This window comes from Fistularia commersonii, chromosome 5 (assembly GCF_037954325.1).
Source record: "Fistularia commersonii isolate RoL2024-O1a breed Wild chromosome 5, RoL_Fcom_v1.0, whole genome shotgun sequence".
In the NCBI taxonomy this organism is placed as follows: domain Eukaryota; kingdom Metazoa; phylum Chordata; class Actinopteri; order Syngnathiformes; family Fistulariidae; genus Fistularia; species Fistularia commersonii.
This window is the reverse complement of record NC_141288.1, coordinates 2,568,097-2,586,049: the sequence shown is the minus strand read 5'-3', so window position 1 is coordinate 2,586,049 and position 17,953 is coordinate 2,568,097. Positions and strand designations below refer to the sequence as shown.

At 43.8% G+C, this 17,953-nt stretch overlaps 1 protein-coding gene across 5 annotated transcripts in view; it reads right to left on the bottom strand.

Annotated features, from left to right (window-relative positions):
• The window catches only part of anks1b (ankyrin repeat and sterile alpha motif domain containing 1B), a 260,974-nt gene that overhangs the window by 12,024 nt on the left and 230,997 nt on the right, over window positions 1-17,953 (bottom strand). For 3 of the 5 annotated variants that reach the window (XM_086146400.1, XM_086146403.1, XM_086146402.1), the window contains exons 20-24: window positions 14,779-14,886; window positions 11,574-11,777; window positions 8,998-9,123; window positions 4,535-4,606; window positions 1,033-1,119 (exon numbers count right to left, since the gene is read on the bottom strand). In XM_086146400.1, the coding sequence (XP_086002526.1) occupies window positions 1,033-1,119; window positions 4,535-4,606; window positions 8,998-9,123; window positions 11,574-11,777; window positions 14,779-14,886 (597 nt within the window). The remainder of the gene's footprint in view (window positions 1-1,032; window positions 1,120-4,534; window positions 4,607-8,997; window positions 9,124-11,573; window positions 11,778-14,778; window positions 14,887-17,953) is intronic. The other 2 variants (XM_086146401.1, XM_086146404.1) reach the window with 1 other exon arrangement.

Genomic DNA, 17,953 nt, shown 5'->3' with positions numbered 1-17,953 from the left:
CCCGAAGTCCAATAATTGCGAAAAGGAACTTAATTTCCAAACAAAAGAAATACAGTTATTCAGATTTTTGTGGCTCATCTTTGTCCGCTCAATTCATATTGATGCACATCTAATCTAAAGATATGATACTGATGGCTTGAAAGGACAGTTGGGACAGTTGTCCAAAATAAATACTGGATCCGACCATGTGATGGAAGCGGCACCGAGTCAAGTCGGGTCAGTTCTGATCCTTTTGGACGATTTTTTTTTCCTTCCAGGCTCCAATTCCTGGTTCACGTAGCCTTAGCTGTACCTCTGCAGAGCGTCCTCCCAAATTTTCCCCTCGTCGCAAGAACTCTCCGCCCCTTTGTCACGTCACCGCTCTCCAACGAGTCATGAAGACACAGATCATCGCCAGCGTCAGACTCCGGGACGTTCACCATCTGCGTTGCCCTCAAGATCAGACATACCGTTTCCCTGCCGTCTGGTTTTTCTTTCGCCCTCTGAACCGCCGTACCTGAAATATTCCGTTGCTTTAACGTCCCTGTACCGCAGGAACAAGCACTCGTCTGCTGTCCTTGCGCCGTCTTGATGGCTATTTATAACCGAGGCGTGTTCCGCAATCCTGCCGTCGTCCCCGTCGATGGAGACTTCAGGATCGCAACTATTCAGTATCTGCGCTTTACTCTGTCCGACACCACCGTGTAACAAAAGCGCCGCAATCAGACGGCGTCTTCTATCCAGGGAGCGAAGCTCTACCTGTCAAGTCGGGTGCTTGGTGTTGCGCTGCCTACACGGTATGAACGCCGAACACCCGTCACTCAAATGTCATCTCTAGACGGAGGCAGGAGCGGCGGCCCGGAAAGGACCGACTGTGTTTCTTTTCATGTTCAGCATCCACCTCAAACAGCCCCTTCCCTGATCTTTAACACCTTACCGATGTTTACGCCTGACGGACGTAAGCTAGCATAGCGGTGGCGCTAAATGTCACCTTCCTCCCCGCCTGGCCTTTTAATGCATTACCTGCGCTCGGCGGAAAGTCGCGAGCCTTACCTTGTTTGTGGCGTCGATGAACTTTACTCCTTTGTACGACACGGAGAGGATGATGGTCGGCACCTTCTTCATCTGTTCTGTCGACTTCTTGGAGCCGATAAGGAGTAACAGTGGGAGCCGGGAAAGAGAAGAGAGGCGGCGTGAATTTACAGGCACTTTGCAGAGTTTTACGACGACATGCATTGGAGGCACAGCGACTTTAAAACCCCCTTTTTTTTTTTTCTTAAGCTTCCCTCCTCATTATTCAGGTGTCACAGAGCTCTGGAGTCCAGGGAGCTGCCGGAGGTTCACCCTATCACTCTAGGCTACACCCATGTATCATCGGATGAGATTAATAATGTTTGCTGAACAAGTGAGAAGAGTGAGCTTCCGATGAACCCCGGAGGAAACCCGTGCTGACACGGGGAGAACATGGAGACCAACCAGGGAGCCTCTTGTTCCACCGATGAGTCACGCAACAACTCAATGGCAAACAAGAGGGCCTTTAGTTTTGCTTTGAGGAGTCAACAGAGCACAATGTTGGTGCTCGGAAAGAGAAGGCCTCTCTTTATGGGTCTTGTGGACACAAAAGACTCTTGTCCATCTGACAAAGTACAGCTAGAGAAGATGGTATGATGGTGTCTGCCTTTGTCTGTGGAGAGAGACCAGCACTAGAGCTGCATGCTCAGAAGGATCTGCTACCCAACAACTCAGTGGCAAACAAGAGGGCCTTTAGTTTTGCTTGGAGGAGTCAACAGAGCACCACGTTGGTGCTCGGAAGGAGAAGGCCTCTCTTTATGGGTCTTGTGGACACAAAAGACTCTTATCCATCTGACAAAGTACAGCTAGAGAAGATGGTATGATGGTGTCTGCCTTTGTCTGTGGAGAGAGGCCGGCACTAGAGCTGCATGCTCAGAAGGATCTGCTCTGCTGCAGAATCCAAGAAAGGTTGCAGGCCTCGGACGCTTTTCTTAGGCCACCTGAACAAAAGGGCGGTGAAACGATCCACAAATGCAGGGATTAACATCTCTTGACAAGACAGGTCTGATCTTAGAGGTGTTCCTAAGAGGCCACTCTGGTGACCTCCTGAGTTTGCAGAGATTCCCAGCTTTCTTATTTTCTCCTGTCTTTGTGGATGCATCAAAAGAGCTGGATGTCATCTCCTCCCGACAAAACCCGTCCTGCGCTGTCGGTGATACAGAAAAAAACAAGAGCGACCCCATTAATTTGGATTCGGCGTGAAGTTTACGAGCCGCGGCCTCCCTGCACGCTCCATGAAACCGAACCCGCCGAGGGATTCGCCCGGCGAACAAATGTCCGTCCTCTGTGCTAAAAAGGAGCTCCAGGTAAACGAGTCCGCCGACGAGAAAAATCCCTTAGGTTCGTCTCCGAAGGTCACTTCCAAATCGGATCGGACGCCGCGTCGGAAAATCCGAGACGTCGATTCGCTTTTGATGCCACATCGAGCGCCGACGACGAATCTACCTCTTTGGGCTACGGTTCCCTTTATCTGCGAACCCATCTTGTTTATTTCCAGCTACGTCAGCGTCCTCCTTCCAGCTGCCGCTCCACCTGCCAAACACTTTGAAAGGAAAGACTCCCGCTTTCCTCGTGTCGCTTCTTTTTTTTTTTGTGCCAACGTTTGTCATCGCCGTTCCCGTCGCAATCTGTCCTCCCTCTCCTCCCGTCCAAATCGCCTCTTTGATATCGATATCTGTTTCCCGTTCTGCCGCGGCTACCCGCCCCCGCCGGGATCAGGTAGCTCTGCGGGGCTGACATAAGCAGCTTTCGCACTGTAGGGACTCTTTGCGCTTCCTAGAACCTTTTCAGAAAAGAGGACGTTTTTTTTTTCCCCTGCATTCAGACAGCAGAGGAACCGAGCCCCGTTAGATCCTACTCCGAGGCGGGGCTCCATAGGAACTCATGAGATGTAGGAGATAGTGGAGCTAAAGGCCATTGCTAGATACCTTTTGAGTACTTAGAAAACTACCCTGGTCACTGCTCAACTGTCTTCTTGTGACAAAATGGACAAAAGCGGAGAGAAATGGAGCGTCCAAGCTCTTCTGGCGTTCCGCACCACAGATGGGTTCCAGGGCTCGCAGAGGAGCATCTACATTTCGGCCAGAATGCGGAGTTAGCTAAACAGCTAAAGGGGTTCTTCACACGGTGAAGCAGAGCAGGGAGGAGATACAACTCAACCATCTGGTAGTCCGTGGTTATTATTCCATGAACGCTGTGGCGGCTTCAACTTCCGTGTCATCTTCCTCTTCTTTTGGTTTCGGGCAGTGGCGCAGATGCGGCGTTAGCTAACAGCTAACGGGGTTCTTCACACTGCGAAGCAGCGCAGGGAGAATACGCTTCAACTCGTGGCAGCTTCCACCTCCATGCTGTCCATGTCATCTTCGTGAAAACTAACCTGGAAGCGGAAGCTACTTCCTGGAACGAACCTGGAGCCGGACAAATCTTAGATAAAGCAGCTAATGGCGGCCCGGTTCCCCCTGGAAGACGTTCGCGAAGTCGGGACAGAAACGCCGGCGGGAAAGGAAAGCGAGAAGGAGGCGAGCGAGGAAACTCACTCACGCTGATAAACGTGCGACTCGGCGCACTTAATTACAAGGTGGCGGCGCCGAGGTGTGCCGGAGGAGTAGAATGAATGGAAATAAAGATGTCCTCTGATGTGGCTACATAAATACGGAGACAGGAGAGGAGGCGGGAGGGAGAAGGAAGAGAGAGATCCGTCTTCACGCCTCGGCAGCCGGAGACGAGAAGGAGAGAGCGTTGCGGTGAAATATGGAAACGGCGAGGAGGATTTCAGGGAGAGTGATGACAAAGAACGCGGGGAAAGAAGGAAGGCGCCGCAAGGTGACACCAAAGAGGGAGGAGCTCGGAAGATGATGGAGGACTTTAACCCGACCGGGAATATTAAAAACAATCCCGTCAACATGGTTAAGCTTCGCTTCTGACATCTGGAGCGAGTCCACGCCGGCTTGTTTACCCGTTCGCCCAGAGGAAGCGCACGGCGCCTTCATACCGTCCTCTGTAAGCATCATCGGATGTCCTTCAGAGGACGGACAACAAAAGGAGCGCCATACGCTTATCTAGGTGTTTTTTTTTTATCCATTAGATTCCAGCAGAAGTGCCATCTGTGAGAAGTTAGCACGCTCTCCCTGGTGTCCTTATGGGTTTCCTCCAACGGTCCCAAGACATGTATGCTCGTTGGAGACTCTAAAATTGCACGAGATGCTGAATGGTCTCACGTCTCCGTAGGACATGTGAATGGGAGAACGACTGGTTGCATGTCTCTATATGTGGCCCCGTGATTGGTCGAGGGTGAAACCCCTCCAGACCGATCACAGCTGGGATAGGCTCCAGCATCCACAGCGCAAGATAAGCGTGGATAGTGAATGAATGATTCATTTTTACACCTTTACCAAAGAGCGGTTCAAAGTTCTTCAAACCTCCCTCGGACTTGTTGGTCATTTCACAGATGTAGAAGGCGAGTGTGCGTGGAATCGTGCTTTACCCTCATCTTGGCGCAGGCGTCCTGCGTGGACTCCGTCCCTCTCAGCTCCTTCACCAGCATGGAGCCCAGGTACTGCAGGGGGGAAGGAAACGTCAGCGTGAACCTCCACGCCTGGACCAAACTCCTCACAAGCTCACGTCCAGAAGAACCCTGCATCTTCTCGACTCCTGAGCCTTGAAGCTACTGAACCGATAAGATCCCGGAGGATCCACCAACCGTTCCAGCTGGCTGGATCATCTGGAAACGTCTTGGGACGGAAGCTCTGGTTAAGCCAGCTTAACTTTGACAAGATTCACCCAAATTAGGAGTTAATCCGACACATTCCAAACCGGTAAATAGACGCATTTGAGAATAAATGAGTAAATAATGTTACATAAATAGATGAATAAAAAATAAGTAAATAATAAAGACTGAAAATAAAATGAAGCATAAAAAATACTGCAAATGAATAAATAAATGGTGCAAGTAGAAAATGAATAAAAACCGAAATGAGAAATAAATACTGTTGAATAAATGCATTAATTAACAGTGCAAAAATACACCACTTAAAGGAATAAACAAATACTATGGACTGCCAATGGATAACGAAGAAAAATGGCAAATAAAGAAACAAAATCTATAGAAAATAATAAATAAACCAATAAGAAATAAATGCCAAATCAGATGCAGTGATATATAAATATATATGTATATATACATACATATATATATATATGTCCATGTTTATATAATTGAAATCTAAAGAAATAAATATTCAGATTAAAAACAAAAAAAATATATACGCATGTAAGCATGGAATATATGTAATTCTAAATATAAAGATTAATAGTAAATAATAAATATGATAAATAAATTAAATAAATAATTGCCAAATCCATTGCAGTGTGTAAACATGATTTCAAATTAGCAAAACATATCTAAATTAAAAAAAAAAAAAAAGAAAAGGTTAAAAAAAATTTAAAAAAAAAATTCAAGCTGCAACTGCGCAACGTTGGATTTTATCTCCTACATTACTTGGATTAATCCAAATAACAACAACTTGGAGGGACTGAACTTCGCCTTGAGACGCCCCGAGCGAGTGCTTTCTGATTTAATAAAGCGTCCGCTAATGGCGAGGTGAGTTTCTGCAGGAAGTCGGCTTCTGCAGACTCGGGGACGCTTAATGGACGTGACCTCCGGCATCTCGCGGCGCCCCTCCTGCCTCTGAAAGGCCCCAAATTCCCCAAAGTGGGACCCTGACTGGGGTTTTTAGTGCATTAAGAGCAAAACATTCGCCGCTTCATTAAACGCATCCGACTTAATGACCCACAAAGTAAGAAGTTCTACTCGCACCTTACATGACTTATTAAATTAGCATTTCCTTTTATTGCCGGGACGCTTTCACGCCCTTCTTTCTTTTTTCCATGTGATGCGTCAAACCAGCGAGGTAAAGGTTGGATTTCGCCGTCCCGTCGATAAATGCGCTCGCGAGGACCTTCTTGCGGGTTTGCTAGAAGCTCAACATCTCAAACTGCACTGAGGCGCCTCCGACGTCGGAGGAAAACATTGGAAGAAAATTGCGGAAAATCAGGATGAAATTATTGGATAAATCGAAAAAATGAATTAATTTCTTAACATGTAAGCCAAAAAAAAAGGGAAAATGATGCATCAGCTAAAATAGCAAAAATAATTTTTGAAAGAAAAAATAAGAAGACGTTTATATACGTATGCAATGAAATAAAGTTTTCTAAAATAGGGCAGAAATCACAATTCCCTTTAACAGTAGAGGGAAAATTGCAAAAAATCGGGAAGAAATTACTGGATTAATTAAAAGTGAATTAATCTCTTAGCATTGCAGCCAAAAAACAGGAAAAATTATGGATCAGCTTAAATACGGAAACACTGTGTTTAAAAAAATAAATAAAAATGAGAAGAAAATATGCAATGAAGTCTACATTTTTCAATTATAAAACTTTCCAAACTAGGACAGAAATCACAATTCCTTTAACAGGAGAAGGAAAATTGCAGAAAATCAGAAAGAATCTATTGCATTAATCAAAAAAATAAATTAATCTCTTAACATTTGAGTTTAAAAAAAAAAGAAAAATGATGGATCAGCTTAAACAGGAAAACACTACGTTTAAAAAAAACAAGACCAATATATAAAACAACACATATATATGCAATGAAATATACATTTTTTAATTATAAAATTTTCCAAACTAGGACAAAAATCACCATTCCCTTTCACACTAGAAGGAAAATTTCAGAAAATCAGGAAGAAATATCGGATTGATCAAAAAAATTAATTAATCTCTTAACATTGTAGGCAAAAAAGAGGGAAAAATTATGGATCAGCTAAAATACGGAAACACTGTGTTTAAAAAAATAGAATAAAATAAGAAGAAAATACGCAATGAAATATACATTTTTCAATTATAAAATTTTCCAAAATAGGACAAAAATCATGATTCCCTTTCACACTAGAAGGAAAATTTCAGAAAATCAGGAAGAAATTTCGTATTGATCAAAAAAATTAATTAATCTCTTAACATTGTAGGCAAAAAAGAAGGAAAAATTGTGGATCAGCTAAAATACGGAAACACTGTGTTTAAATAAAATAAGATAAGAAGAAAATATGCAATGAAGTCTATATTTTTCAATTATAAAATTTTCCAAACCAGAACAGAAATCACAATTCCCTTTAACAGGAGAAGGAAAATTGCAGAAAATTGCAGAAAATCAGAAAGAAATTGCTGCATTAATCAAAAAAATAAATTAAATCTCTTAACATTTCAGTTAAAAAAAAAGAGAGAAAAATTTTGGATCAGCTTAAAGAGGAAAACACTACGTTTAAAAAAAACAAGACCGATATATAAAACAACACATATATATGCAATGAAATGTTGATTTCGCCGCGCGTCTGGCGGGGAGGCTAATGGCGCGCGGCGTCGGTTATCAATCTTCGTAGGTGAGAAAATGACGGGGGCTCGATTTTCACAGAAGGAAGAGAAACTCTTGGGATGTTTGCGTTCTCACGCGCCGAAGGGTCGACGCCGTTTATCATCGATACTAATGATTGGCGGCCATTTTTGATGAACCACGCGGCTAAAGTCCTGGATTTTAAAATTGAAAACCGAGACGAATATCCATGGAATATATAGATTTCCTTTTAGATACCAATACAGATAGAATTCTTCACTCAGTTCCAAGAAACCAGCTCAATATTACGATCAATAACACCCATATCAGCTTGTAACCGGAGTCTCCCCCTCCTAGTGGCCATCTGAGGAACTGCAGCTTATGCTATCATGTTATAAATGCATGTATTGATAAACAGCAAATCTCAGACGTTGAGTTTGAATGGCACCAAATGGCAAAAACGTAATTTGAATCGATCAATTATAAGATCATTCATTGACTTTCATTTGTTTTCTATTCTGCTGATCCTGTTGTCGGGGTCGCAGGGAGTCCGGCTGTGATTGGACGACCCTGAGACCAATCGCTCATTAAGACGTCCTATAGAGACATACAAGTTTTGCCCCTCTCCTTCACGTGTCTGGACAATTTGGGGTCTCAAATGAACCTCCGGTATGTTTTTGGCCACCTGTCGGAATCCAACCAGAAACCTTCTCACTGCGAGCCAAATCGGCGTTCAACATTATTGTAACAATATATTTTAGCATATTTGGCGTCCTTAATGGAATTTGCTGGCCGTGCTGAGAAGCAACCGGAGGCTTTAAGGCTGCAACCATGGAAACGTGAATATGTAACATCCCCTTATGTAACTGGGAACCGTCTAAATTTAACAGAAGTGCAGATAAGAGCGGAGTTCAACGCTCGCCGCGAGGTGGAGTTCAGCTACATTGATCTTTCCTATTTCTGCCACCGGTGCTTTCGGCGGGTGTCACGCAAATGGAGCTCGAAAAAGCAGGAAATGGGATTTTGAACGCCGATGCTTTCTAGTTTTTCTCGGTCCTTCACCGATTTTGACCGTTATTTGTAAGAGAGTCCAACGGGTTCTTCTGCAGAAGGTGAGCTGAGCTGAGCATGCCCACTTTATCCTGCCCGCGGAGACGGAAGTACCTTGTATGACATATGACAACTTCGGATTCCGATGAAAAAGAGATTTCTCCAGATTCTCTGAATCTTTTGCCGATATAAAGGACCGTAGACGACGAAATCCGCGGATCCTTTGCAAATGTCATTCTTAAACTGCTGGACGACCGAACCTTTTGGCTCACCTGTTTCCAAATCACCAATTTTTTGGGAGTTTTAAGGTACCCAATCCAAAATGAGTGAATATTTGCCAAAAAAAACAACACATTTTAATGGTTTTGACATTAAATGTATTGTCTTTGGAGTGTATCCTGAATGTAGCTGTGTTGTGATTTTAGTCAACAACGTCCCGACTTCATTGGACTCGGGGTTCCTAAACCGCCATCGCGGACAAACAGGAAGTGCAAGTAGACTCGTGGACTCACGTATGCTTCGTAGTCGCAGGACTGGAAGATGAGCTTCTCGGGGTGATGCTGCCAGTACTGCACCGGAGTGGACGAGGTGGCCTCGTTCGGAGGGCGCAAGGTGATTGGCTCGCACCACTCGCCGGCCTGCAACGACAACCAATCGGGGATGACGGTACTCACCGGGCGATAAGTGTAAGTACCGGGAAACACGGCACCCGTGGGGGGAAATCAAAAGCGAAAACTTTTTTTTTTTTTTTTGGAAACGACGCCACTCTCCTCCTACGTCTGATGACACAAACCAAATCCCGACCGGGTATTTTTCATAAAGTCCTCGGATAAACATCCGGCGCGTTTCGATGGCCTCTCCTTTCGTTTCTCCAAAATGAAACCAGATGCTTTTCGTGCGTCAGAGACGGGGGTTTGTGCGATCCGAGCTGAGCTCTCATATCTGATTTTTTTTTTTTTTCCCGTGTATTAAATCCCGCCAGAATGCCGGCGAGGGACCGCGGAGGTTACATCTCACGATAAGACGCAAAGAGCTTTTGGGTAAGCCTCCTGTAAAAAAGGCCAAATCTGTGTTAAACGACGGCAGCTTAAAATTACGGCCCCCCTTCCCTTCCCTTCCCTTCCCTTCCCTTCCCTTCCCTTCCCTTCCCTTCCCTTCCCTTCCCTTCCCACTCCGCGACCCTTGCTGGGTCTCCTCGGCTGCACCCGTGAGCGAGGAAGCCAGCCGTCGGGGGGGGTTTTCTATTCTCGCAAAAGCTGAATCATCGGGGCTATTTGTGGAAAAAAGCGGGGATACTGACGCGCCTCCGATTCACGACCGAGACGCATAAAGAATCACAACACAGCTGCTGCGTCCCATCCGTGCTCTTGCGCGATTACGCCGCCGATTAGAAGTCGTCCTCCCGAGTGCGTCTGCCGCAAGGGGAAAATGATGAAATCGTCGATTTGGAGGCTGTAATGATTGCTTTCAGAAATCGCCAAGCGTGTCATGAGTAGGTGCGTTGGACTCCGAGCAGACGCTTCGCGCGAAACCGACCGCCGCTGCGCTTCTTCTTTGGTGGAAAAGTCGCAGAAAGCGCCAAACGTCGCCTCCTGGTACCTGGAACTCCCGTTTTTTGTTTGGGTCTCTTAGACCACCTGGGTGCGGCCCGGCTAAGGCTCAGGCTAACAGATGCTAATCGTGTCCGCGGAGGGTCTCGTCCATCCAGGCCATGTTTTATTCCTGTCAGAATCTTTTTGTTGACTTTCTTCCCTTGAGAACCTCTCATCTGAGACGCTTCTTCAGTTTGAACGGACTGTGGGGAGTTTTCCGAAGACAGCTGGGGGCGCTGGTTCGCGTTGCGACGGCTTGCTATGCAAATGGCAGAGTTGTTTTGCAGAAACTACATTGAATGGGGTTGTTGTGCTACTGAAGGTGCTGTTGGGGGGAGCAAAGGTACAACTTCTGGGGACTTACCTGACTTAAAATGGGAAAAATTTAGAAACATTACAGCTAAAAGTTCTCAAAATTCTAAGTTAATGGGGGCGTCATCAGGGGGGAGTAAAGGTACAACTTCTGGGGACTTACCTGACTTAAAGTGGGAAAAAGTTTCGGGGGAATTTTAAGGATTTTACTTTCATGGAAGTGTCTTCCAGGGGACAAGGATACAACTTCTGGGGTCATACCTGAGTTGAATTTTTGCTGAAACTTCTCAAAATTTTAAGTTATTGAGGGTGTCATCAGAGGGGACAAAGGTACAACTCTGGGGACTTTAGTTGAATTTTAAAAAAGATTTGAAACATTTTAGCTGAAAATTTTCAAATTATATGTAAATGGAGGTGTCATTACGGGGCACAAGGATACAACTTCTGGGGTCTTTAGCTGAAGCTTTTTAAACTTTTATGTTTATTGGCATTCCATTTAGGGGGACAACGGTAAAATTTCTGGGGACTTACCGGAGTGAACATCTAAAAAAAATGTAAGAGATATTTTACCTGAAAGTTTTCAAATTTTACATTAATGGAGGTGTCATTAAGTGGGGCTGTTGTACAACTTCTGGTTACTTACTTTGGTTGAATTTTGAAAAATTCTAGCTGACACTTTTCACACTTTTGTGTTTATCGGGGTTTCATTTTTGGGGCTAAACTTCTGGGAACTTACCTGAGTTGAATTTTGAAAAATTTTGGCTGCACCTTTTCAAATTTCAACTCAGGTAAGTCCCCAGAAGATGTACCTTTGCTGCCCAAAACTCCTCTCAGTCCATTGGAAACCAAAGAAACCTCTCAGGTAAGAGTTGAAACCTCCTCAAGGGAAGAAATTGAAGTCCAGCTGCTACGACAAAATTCCGACAAGATGATCATTACGATGTTATTGTCTGTACGATATTCTGAAAGCAGGCTGGAACTGTGTCACCAATAAAAATGAAGGCAGCTTTGGGCTCCAGAGGGTCGAGCTTGTGGTCGCTCTCTGTCTTTTTATAATCTCTGCCGACAGTGACGAGGACGGCGTTCGGCGCGTTCGCCCGGTGTTTATCCGCGACAGCGGCCATTCATAATGCTTCTTGTTACGTCCAACTCCCTCGTCCTCCCTTCGTCCCTCCCCTGCTCACCATGCTGACTTGGGCCATCTGTCGCTCCAGCTTGGATCTCGGCACGTCCTCGAAGTAGTTGTCATTGCTGCGCTGCCTGCGCCGGGCGTCCGCCTGCATGATGAGATGCTGGACGTCCAGTGATCCGCCGGGGACCCCCGCCGTGTACGCTGCCTGGCCGACCGACGGGCTGAGCTGGGGGGGAGTGTGGTTCCCGCCGGGCTCCTGGGAAGGGACGCGACGGGCAGAAGCAAGAGGGCTCATTCATCATTTCATAATTTGCTTTGTCACTTCCTCTCGTGCGCTAACCAGGGCAAACGCGTTCACCGCGCAATGCCACATCTCATTATTCAGCCGCAGGGCTGAGGAGCATTCCCTGAAAGCGGCCGGAACGACACGGAACTAACAACCTCCTGGTACCAGAAGGTCTCGGTCCATCTGTGGACACGTAAACCGATACAGTAAACGTATGTTGAAATGGAGCCTGAAGCCCAGACAGTCTCAGGGCTTTGGAGCCGTCAAAGGGACGGCGCATGTGAGAAGTTCTGGAGATAAAGTCAGGATGGTTTGGACGTGGACAGAGGAGGGGTGGCGAAGAAGATCTAGACCAGAGAGGCGGTTTATGGACGAAGGGGGAAAGAGGTTAGATGGAGGCGGGCGATTGGCCGTGGTAACCCCGGAAGGGAACAGACAAAAGCAGAAGAAGGGAGGGGGCTGACTTACAAGTGGACTTGTTTCTTGGTCCAGCTGAGGAGATGCAGAGTGTCTGGGCCAGAACGAACCAAAGATGGCTTCCAAGCATACTTACAAGATTGATTGAGAGACACGAATATGTTGCTCTTCCTCCTCGAACATCAACTTCTCCAAATCTAACCGCCTGCTCTGCATTCTGTCACATCAAGTGCCTTCTTCCTCTTCCAACCTCAGCGCCCTTCTACCCAGATCTTCACCATCCCTCCACAACACAAGTAACGTTCTTGAAGAAGAACTGGCGGAAACGTCGGAGAATCGACAAACTCTGATGCGCACGTATGACCTCCTCCTTGTTTTCCATGCATCTTCTACAACTGGGGAATTGCGCCAGCAACCCCGAAGTTTCCAGGAGGACTACTCCGGCACCGGAGCGAAATTATAGAGCAGCAAGCCGGCAAAACAAGCCTCTTTCAAAGTGGAAAATTATGTTTAGCTAAGAGGCTTTTCAAGCAGAGCCGGGACTTAAAGTCCCAGAAGAGTTTTAGATGCAATAACGGTGCAATGATGGCGTAACGGTCTGATGCGCCGGCACGTCAATTATTCCTCCCGATGGCTCCTTCGTTGCGAGAAGGGGGCTTTCGGGGAAAACCGTCCCGTCCTCCAAAACCCCGCGGAGACGGGGAGAAGATGGCCTTTCTACCGTCAGGTTCGGTAAAGCGGCTGGTGTTTCCAACTGGTGTTGGGACAGAAGGCGGGATCTGAAGGTACCGCCGCCATCGAACACCCCGAGGAAAACAACGGACCTGCAGAAACGTCGAGGATTGAAACGACCGCGGAGCTGCTAATGAGTTTTGTTTCGCAAAAGCAAAAATCTGTGCCTTCTTTCCGCGCATTCATCGAATTAGAGGAACTTCTTTCGGTATTTGGGCCTTGACGGTTGACCCTTAGGCGACTTGACGCCGATGAACGGGTGAAACTCAATGCAAGTGAACAGGCGTCAGTCAGCATCTTCTATTTAGAAAGGGCATTTCATGCCAAAACAAATGTGCAAATCGAACACAAGGGATGGTTCGAGTCCCGGGTCAACAACGACCGCCATTGGTGCCGATAGGCTACGTGGTACAAGTGGAAACCGGGCGACTGCGAGTCGAAGAAGGCGAGGAACAGACAAGCGTCCGGGACTTTGAATGTCGGGACGATGAGGGTAAAAGGTAGAGAGTTGGTCGACGTGATGCAGAGAAGGAAGGTGGACAAAGTGCGCGTCCAGGAGACAGTAAGGCTAGAAGGAGAGGGTCTTAACTTGTACTCCCATGTACCTGACATTTACAGTGTACATTGTTGTACACTGCTAGCTGCCACTTTTTGCACATGCTTATCTATTATTTATATACTTTATTTCTTTTTTCTTTGACTGTATATTTTTAGATTCCTTTTGATATTTATATATCTGACTGCTGCACATTATCACCAACTACCCTGCTGCTGCTGCACCATCCACTCTCTGCTGTGTTTGACATGGAGGTATTCCCACCGTGGGATGATTAAAAGAATATTCTTCATCTTCTCATGCATATATAAATTATAAATTATACTGTATTTGATTTCGGGCATTCACATACATATTTGTGTTTGGATTTAATTTACATGATAATATACACAAGTATAATTTGGGGCTGAATGTATTTTGTATATATATATATGTACACATATGTATACACTGATATGTACATATGTGTGTGTGCGAGTGTGTGTATACATGCAGAATGAAATGCAAAATTTACAGATGCTGTGTGTGTATATATGTATGAATATAAATACACAAACACACACACAGACACACACACACGCAGTAAATTTACTGGGAATTTGTATATACATATATACATATATATGTATATACACATAAGTACATGCATAAGTATACACTGATATTTACACATGTACATGTGTGTGTGTGCACATGTGTGTGTGCATATATATATATATATATATATATATATGTATATACTGACACTGCATGCATGAATATGTATGAATATAAATGCACACACACACGGTACATAGATTGGGAATGTAAATGTGCAGGACTGTCTCAGAAAATTATACTATTGTGATAAAGTTCTTTATCTTCTGTAATGCAATTACAGAAAGAAAAATGTCATACATTCTGGGTTCATCACAAATCAACTGAAATATTGCAAGCCTTTAATTATTTCAATATTGCTGATTATGGCTTGCATCTTAAGAACACTCAAAAATTCTAAATATTAGAATATCATGAAATAGAATTTTTTAATTTTTTTTTATTGCATCACAGTAGATAAAGAACTTTATCACAATATTCTAATTTTCTGAGACAGTCCTGTATACATTTATGTGTTATTACTAGTTTGCATGGACTGTATGTATGCAGACTCAGAATGGAAGACACATGTGTATTCAGAATGAGGGGGATAATTAACTTACACACTAGGCATACACACACACACACACACAAAGTATATGAATTAGTGCAATGTGTAGCAGGACTGACCCGTAGGGAGATGGCCCGCGGAGGCTTCTGAGGGGTGTCTTCGTGTATCCGGTCCCCCAGCGAGGCCAAAATCCGCTTTCTGTGCCCGATGAGGTTGATCTTCAGTACCTGGAGGTGCAGAGCAGGAGATCAGGCATTAGAAGCACTTGAAACACACACACACACACACACACACACTCACACACAGGTGTGCAGGCCAGGAAAGTGATTACATTTGCTGCTAATTCTGTTGTAATTTCCTGCTCGGATCTTAATTTTTCTTTTTCCTGCCAAACTGCCGTCGTGTTATAATTCTCCGAGGCAGGAAGCGACGGCTGCAGGTCTGGAGGTCGGGGTCGTAAATCCCGGGTCCGCGGAAAACAGAGCAGCTCCGATAAGCAGGATAAGCTTTGTAGATTAAAAATTTAAAAAAAATGAATATATATAAATATATAAGTAGCGTGTAAATAAACCTGAACTGAAGAGGTGAATTTTATGTGATTATATGGAGAGAGATGCAATTAAAGGCTCATTCTATTCTAAAATATGGATGTCTATATATATTTGTGTATCTATCTATCTATCTATCTATCTATCTATCTATCTATCTATCTATCTATCTGTCTATCTGTCTATCTATCTATCTATATATCTGTCTATCTGTCTATCTGTCTATCTATCTATCTATCTATCTATCTATCTATCTATATATATATGAACATGTAGGGGAGATGGACTTTGATCACAATGGAAATTGCAATTGGAAATAAATGTTTGCTATATATTCACAGTAAATACATATAAAAAGATATATATAGCAAGGATTTATTTCTGAAATATATGTACATGTAATCATATGTATATGTATACATGTATATATAAATATATATACTTATATGTATATATGGATAAGAGCGAGAAATGGATGATGACAGTGCAAGTTGCAATTAATTTCATTTTCTAGTCTTTGTAGAGATAAATCTTTGCTCTCTCTCTATATATATATAAATATACATAAATATATCCATATATATGGATAAGAGTGAGCGATGGACTTGATGGACTTTGATTATATGTATATATATAAATATAGTAAAATAGTCCTATTTGCTACAGTAAAAAAAAAAGAAAATATATATATATATGAATGAAAATAAATGTTAATAAAAATGAAACGAAAATGAAAATAAATCTTTTAAAATAATGTTGGCTTTGCCATTTCATACAAATATATATGTCTCATCACTTGCATGTATATCTGCAAAATAAAGCTTCTCATTTCACTCTTTGATTTTTAATTTCATGAACAAGGTTTTTCAACCCTCACGGCGCAACTCTGGTAAACAGCATTCGATCATCTGTAAATTATAATTTGCAATTAATGTTTCCCAGGACACGCATTACATCAGCGTTCACACACACACACACACACACACACGGAGTCCAATGAAAGTCTTCATTTTCCAGCAGACATCCAGACATTTTACTGACTTTTCCAAAGAAGATGTATATAAAGCATCTGCGCCGACTCCCGCCGGCTTATGACGAGACGCTGGATGGCATCCGATAATGCAGCCGGATAAAGTGTGTGTGTGCCAGTGTTTGCGAGAGCGTGTGTGTGTGTGTGTGAGAGCGTCTTCAGGGCAGAAGGTGGTAATTAGCCTCCTTGTGAGGCCTTGCTGCAAGTGTAATGATTCCCCCCACAGTCTTGCCTGGAGTAAGCGCTGACACACACACACACACACACACACACACACACACACACACACACAGGTCAGAGAGCACATCTGTTACTAATGCAAAGCAAAAAAAAAAAAATGAATAAATGAGAAGGCCGTCGGCGGCAGAGGGAGCTGTCGGTTGAAATTGCGCGGCGTGTTAGAAAACACAATTTTAACACAAACGGGGTCAAAAAGAAAATGATTTTGGCGGCGAAACCGACGTGCTGGTGTTCTTCCAGACGCGTCGTCATTAAAAACCGGCGCGTGGGGGGTTCGGATGCAAATTGAAACAAAATTACTTAATACAAAAAAAAAAAAAAAAAAAAAAAAAAGTCCTGTTGTTTCTTCACTTGAAGAAAATTTCTTCACTTCTTCAGAAAGGCTTCTTTTTTTCTTTTTTGTTTTTCTTTTACTAATTTACACATATTTTGCAGTTATAAGAGGCTCCCTACACTTAGATTAACCTTATAAACAATTAAAATGGACTGGAGGAAATGCAGAGAATGATGCAGCGGTTGCTGAGCCAATCAGAGCTCAGGGTACAGAACACCGCGCTCTGGTTGGTCGCCGCGCTACAACATTCTTATTTTGATATGAAAAAAGTTGAAATTATAAATATATAGAAATCCAAGATATAAAAAAATCTGGATTTTTAACCCGCGATACCATTTTAGAATTAAAATTCAGGCATCAAACAGAACAGGATTGAATGTTTCAACCGATGCAATTTTATAGAAAAGATTTAGCATTTTAGCGATTTTATTGATGGTACAGTTAAGGCTTTCAAACGCTCCAAATAAAGAACAAAACCGCGTAAAAACAGGTTTTGATCACATTTTGAGTCGAGCTGCAAACAAGTATGATCACACAAATGTTGTAGCGAAGCAGCAGTCGCGCATCTTACTCCTGTTATGACACTTTTTCCCGTAAGCTAGCCCTCATTATGGCTCCTAAAGAGTTTAAAGTGCTAGTGGTGCTACAAAGAAGTTAAGAATTATAATAGATCTGATGGAGGAAATGATAGCTAACATCTAGAGCGGTGTTGGTGTTCCAGAGCTCTTTAAGCACCACGACACGGCTAAGTAGCATCCTGAAGAACAGCAACATGCTATATGTGGCTAAAGGGGCGGCGACGTTAACGAAGCAAAGTGATTGTTAGCTTGGATGAACGAAGGACAGCTAGCTGGAGATAGCATTAGCATTAGCAAGGGTCTCGAGAAGGCTTTACTTTTGCTGATTTTGTGAAGGAAACGCCGAGAACACCGGAAACACAGCGATAAATAAGGTTAGCTTCAATTCCTTTCTGTACTTCTGACACATACTTTTCTTCTTTTCCTTTGGGCTTTTCCCTTCACCGCGATTTAACCTTTTTTATCCGACTCTATTCTCTGTATCCTCCTCTCTCACACCAACTAACTTCATATCCTCTCTCACTACGTCCATAAATCTTCTCGCAGATCATCAGTCTTTATGTC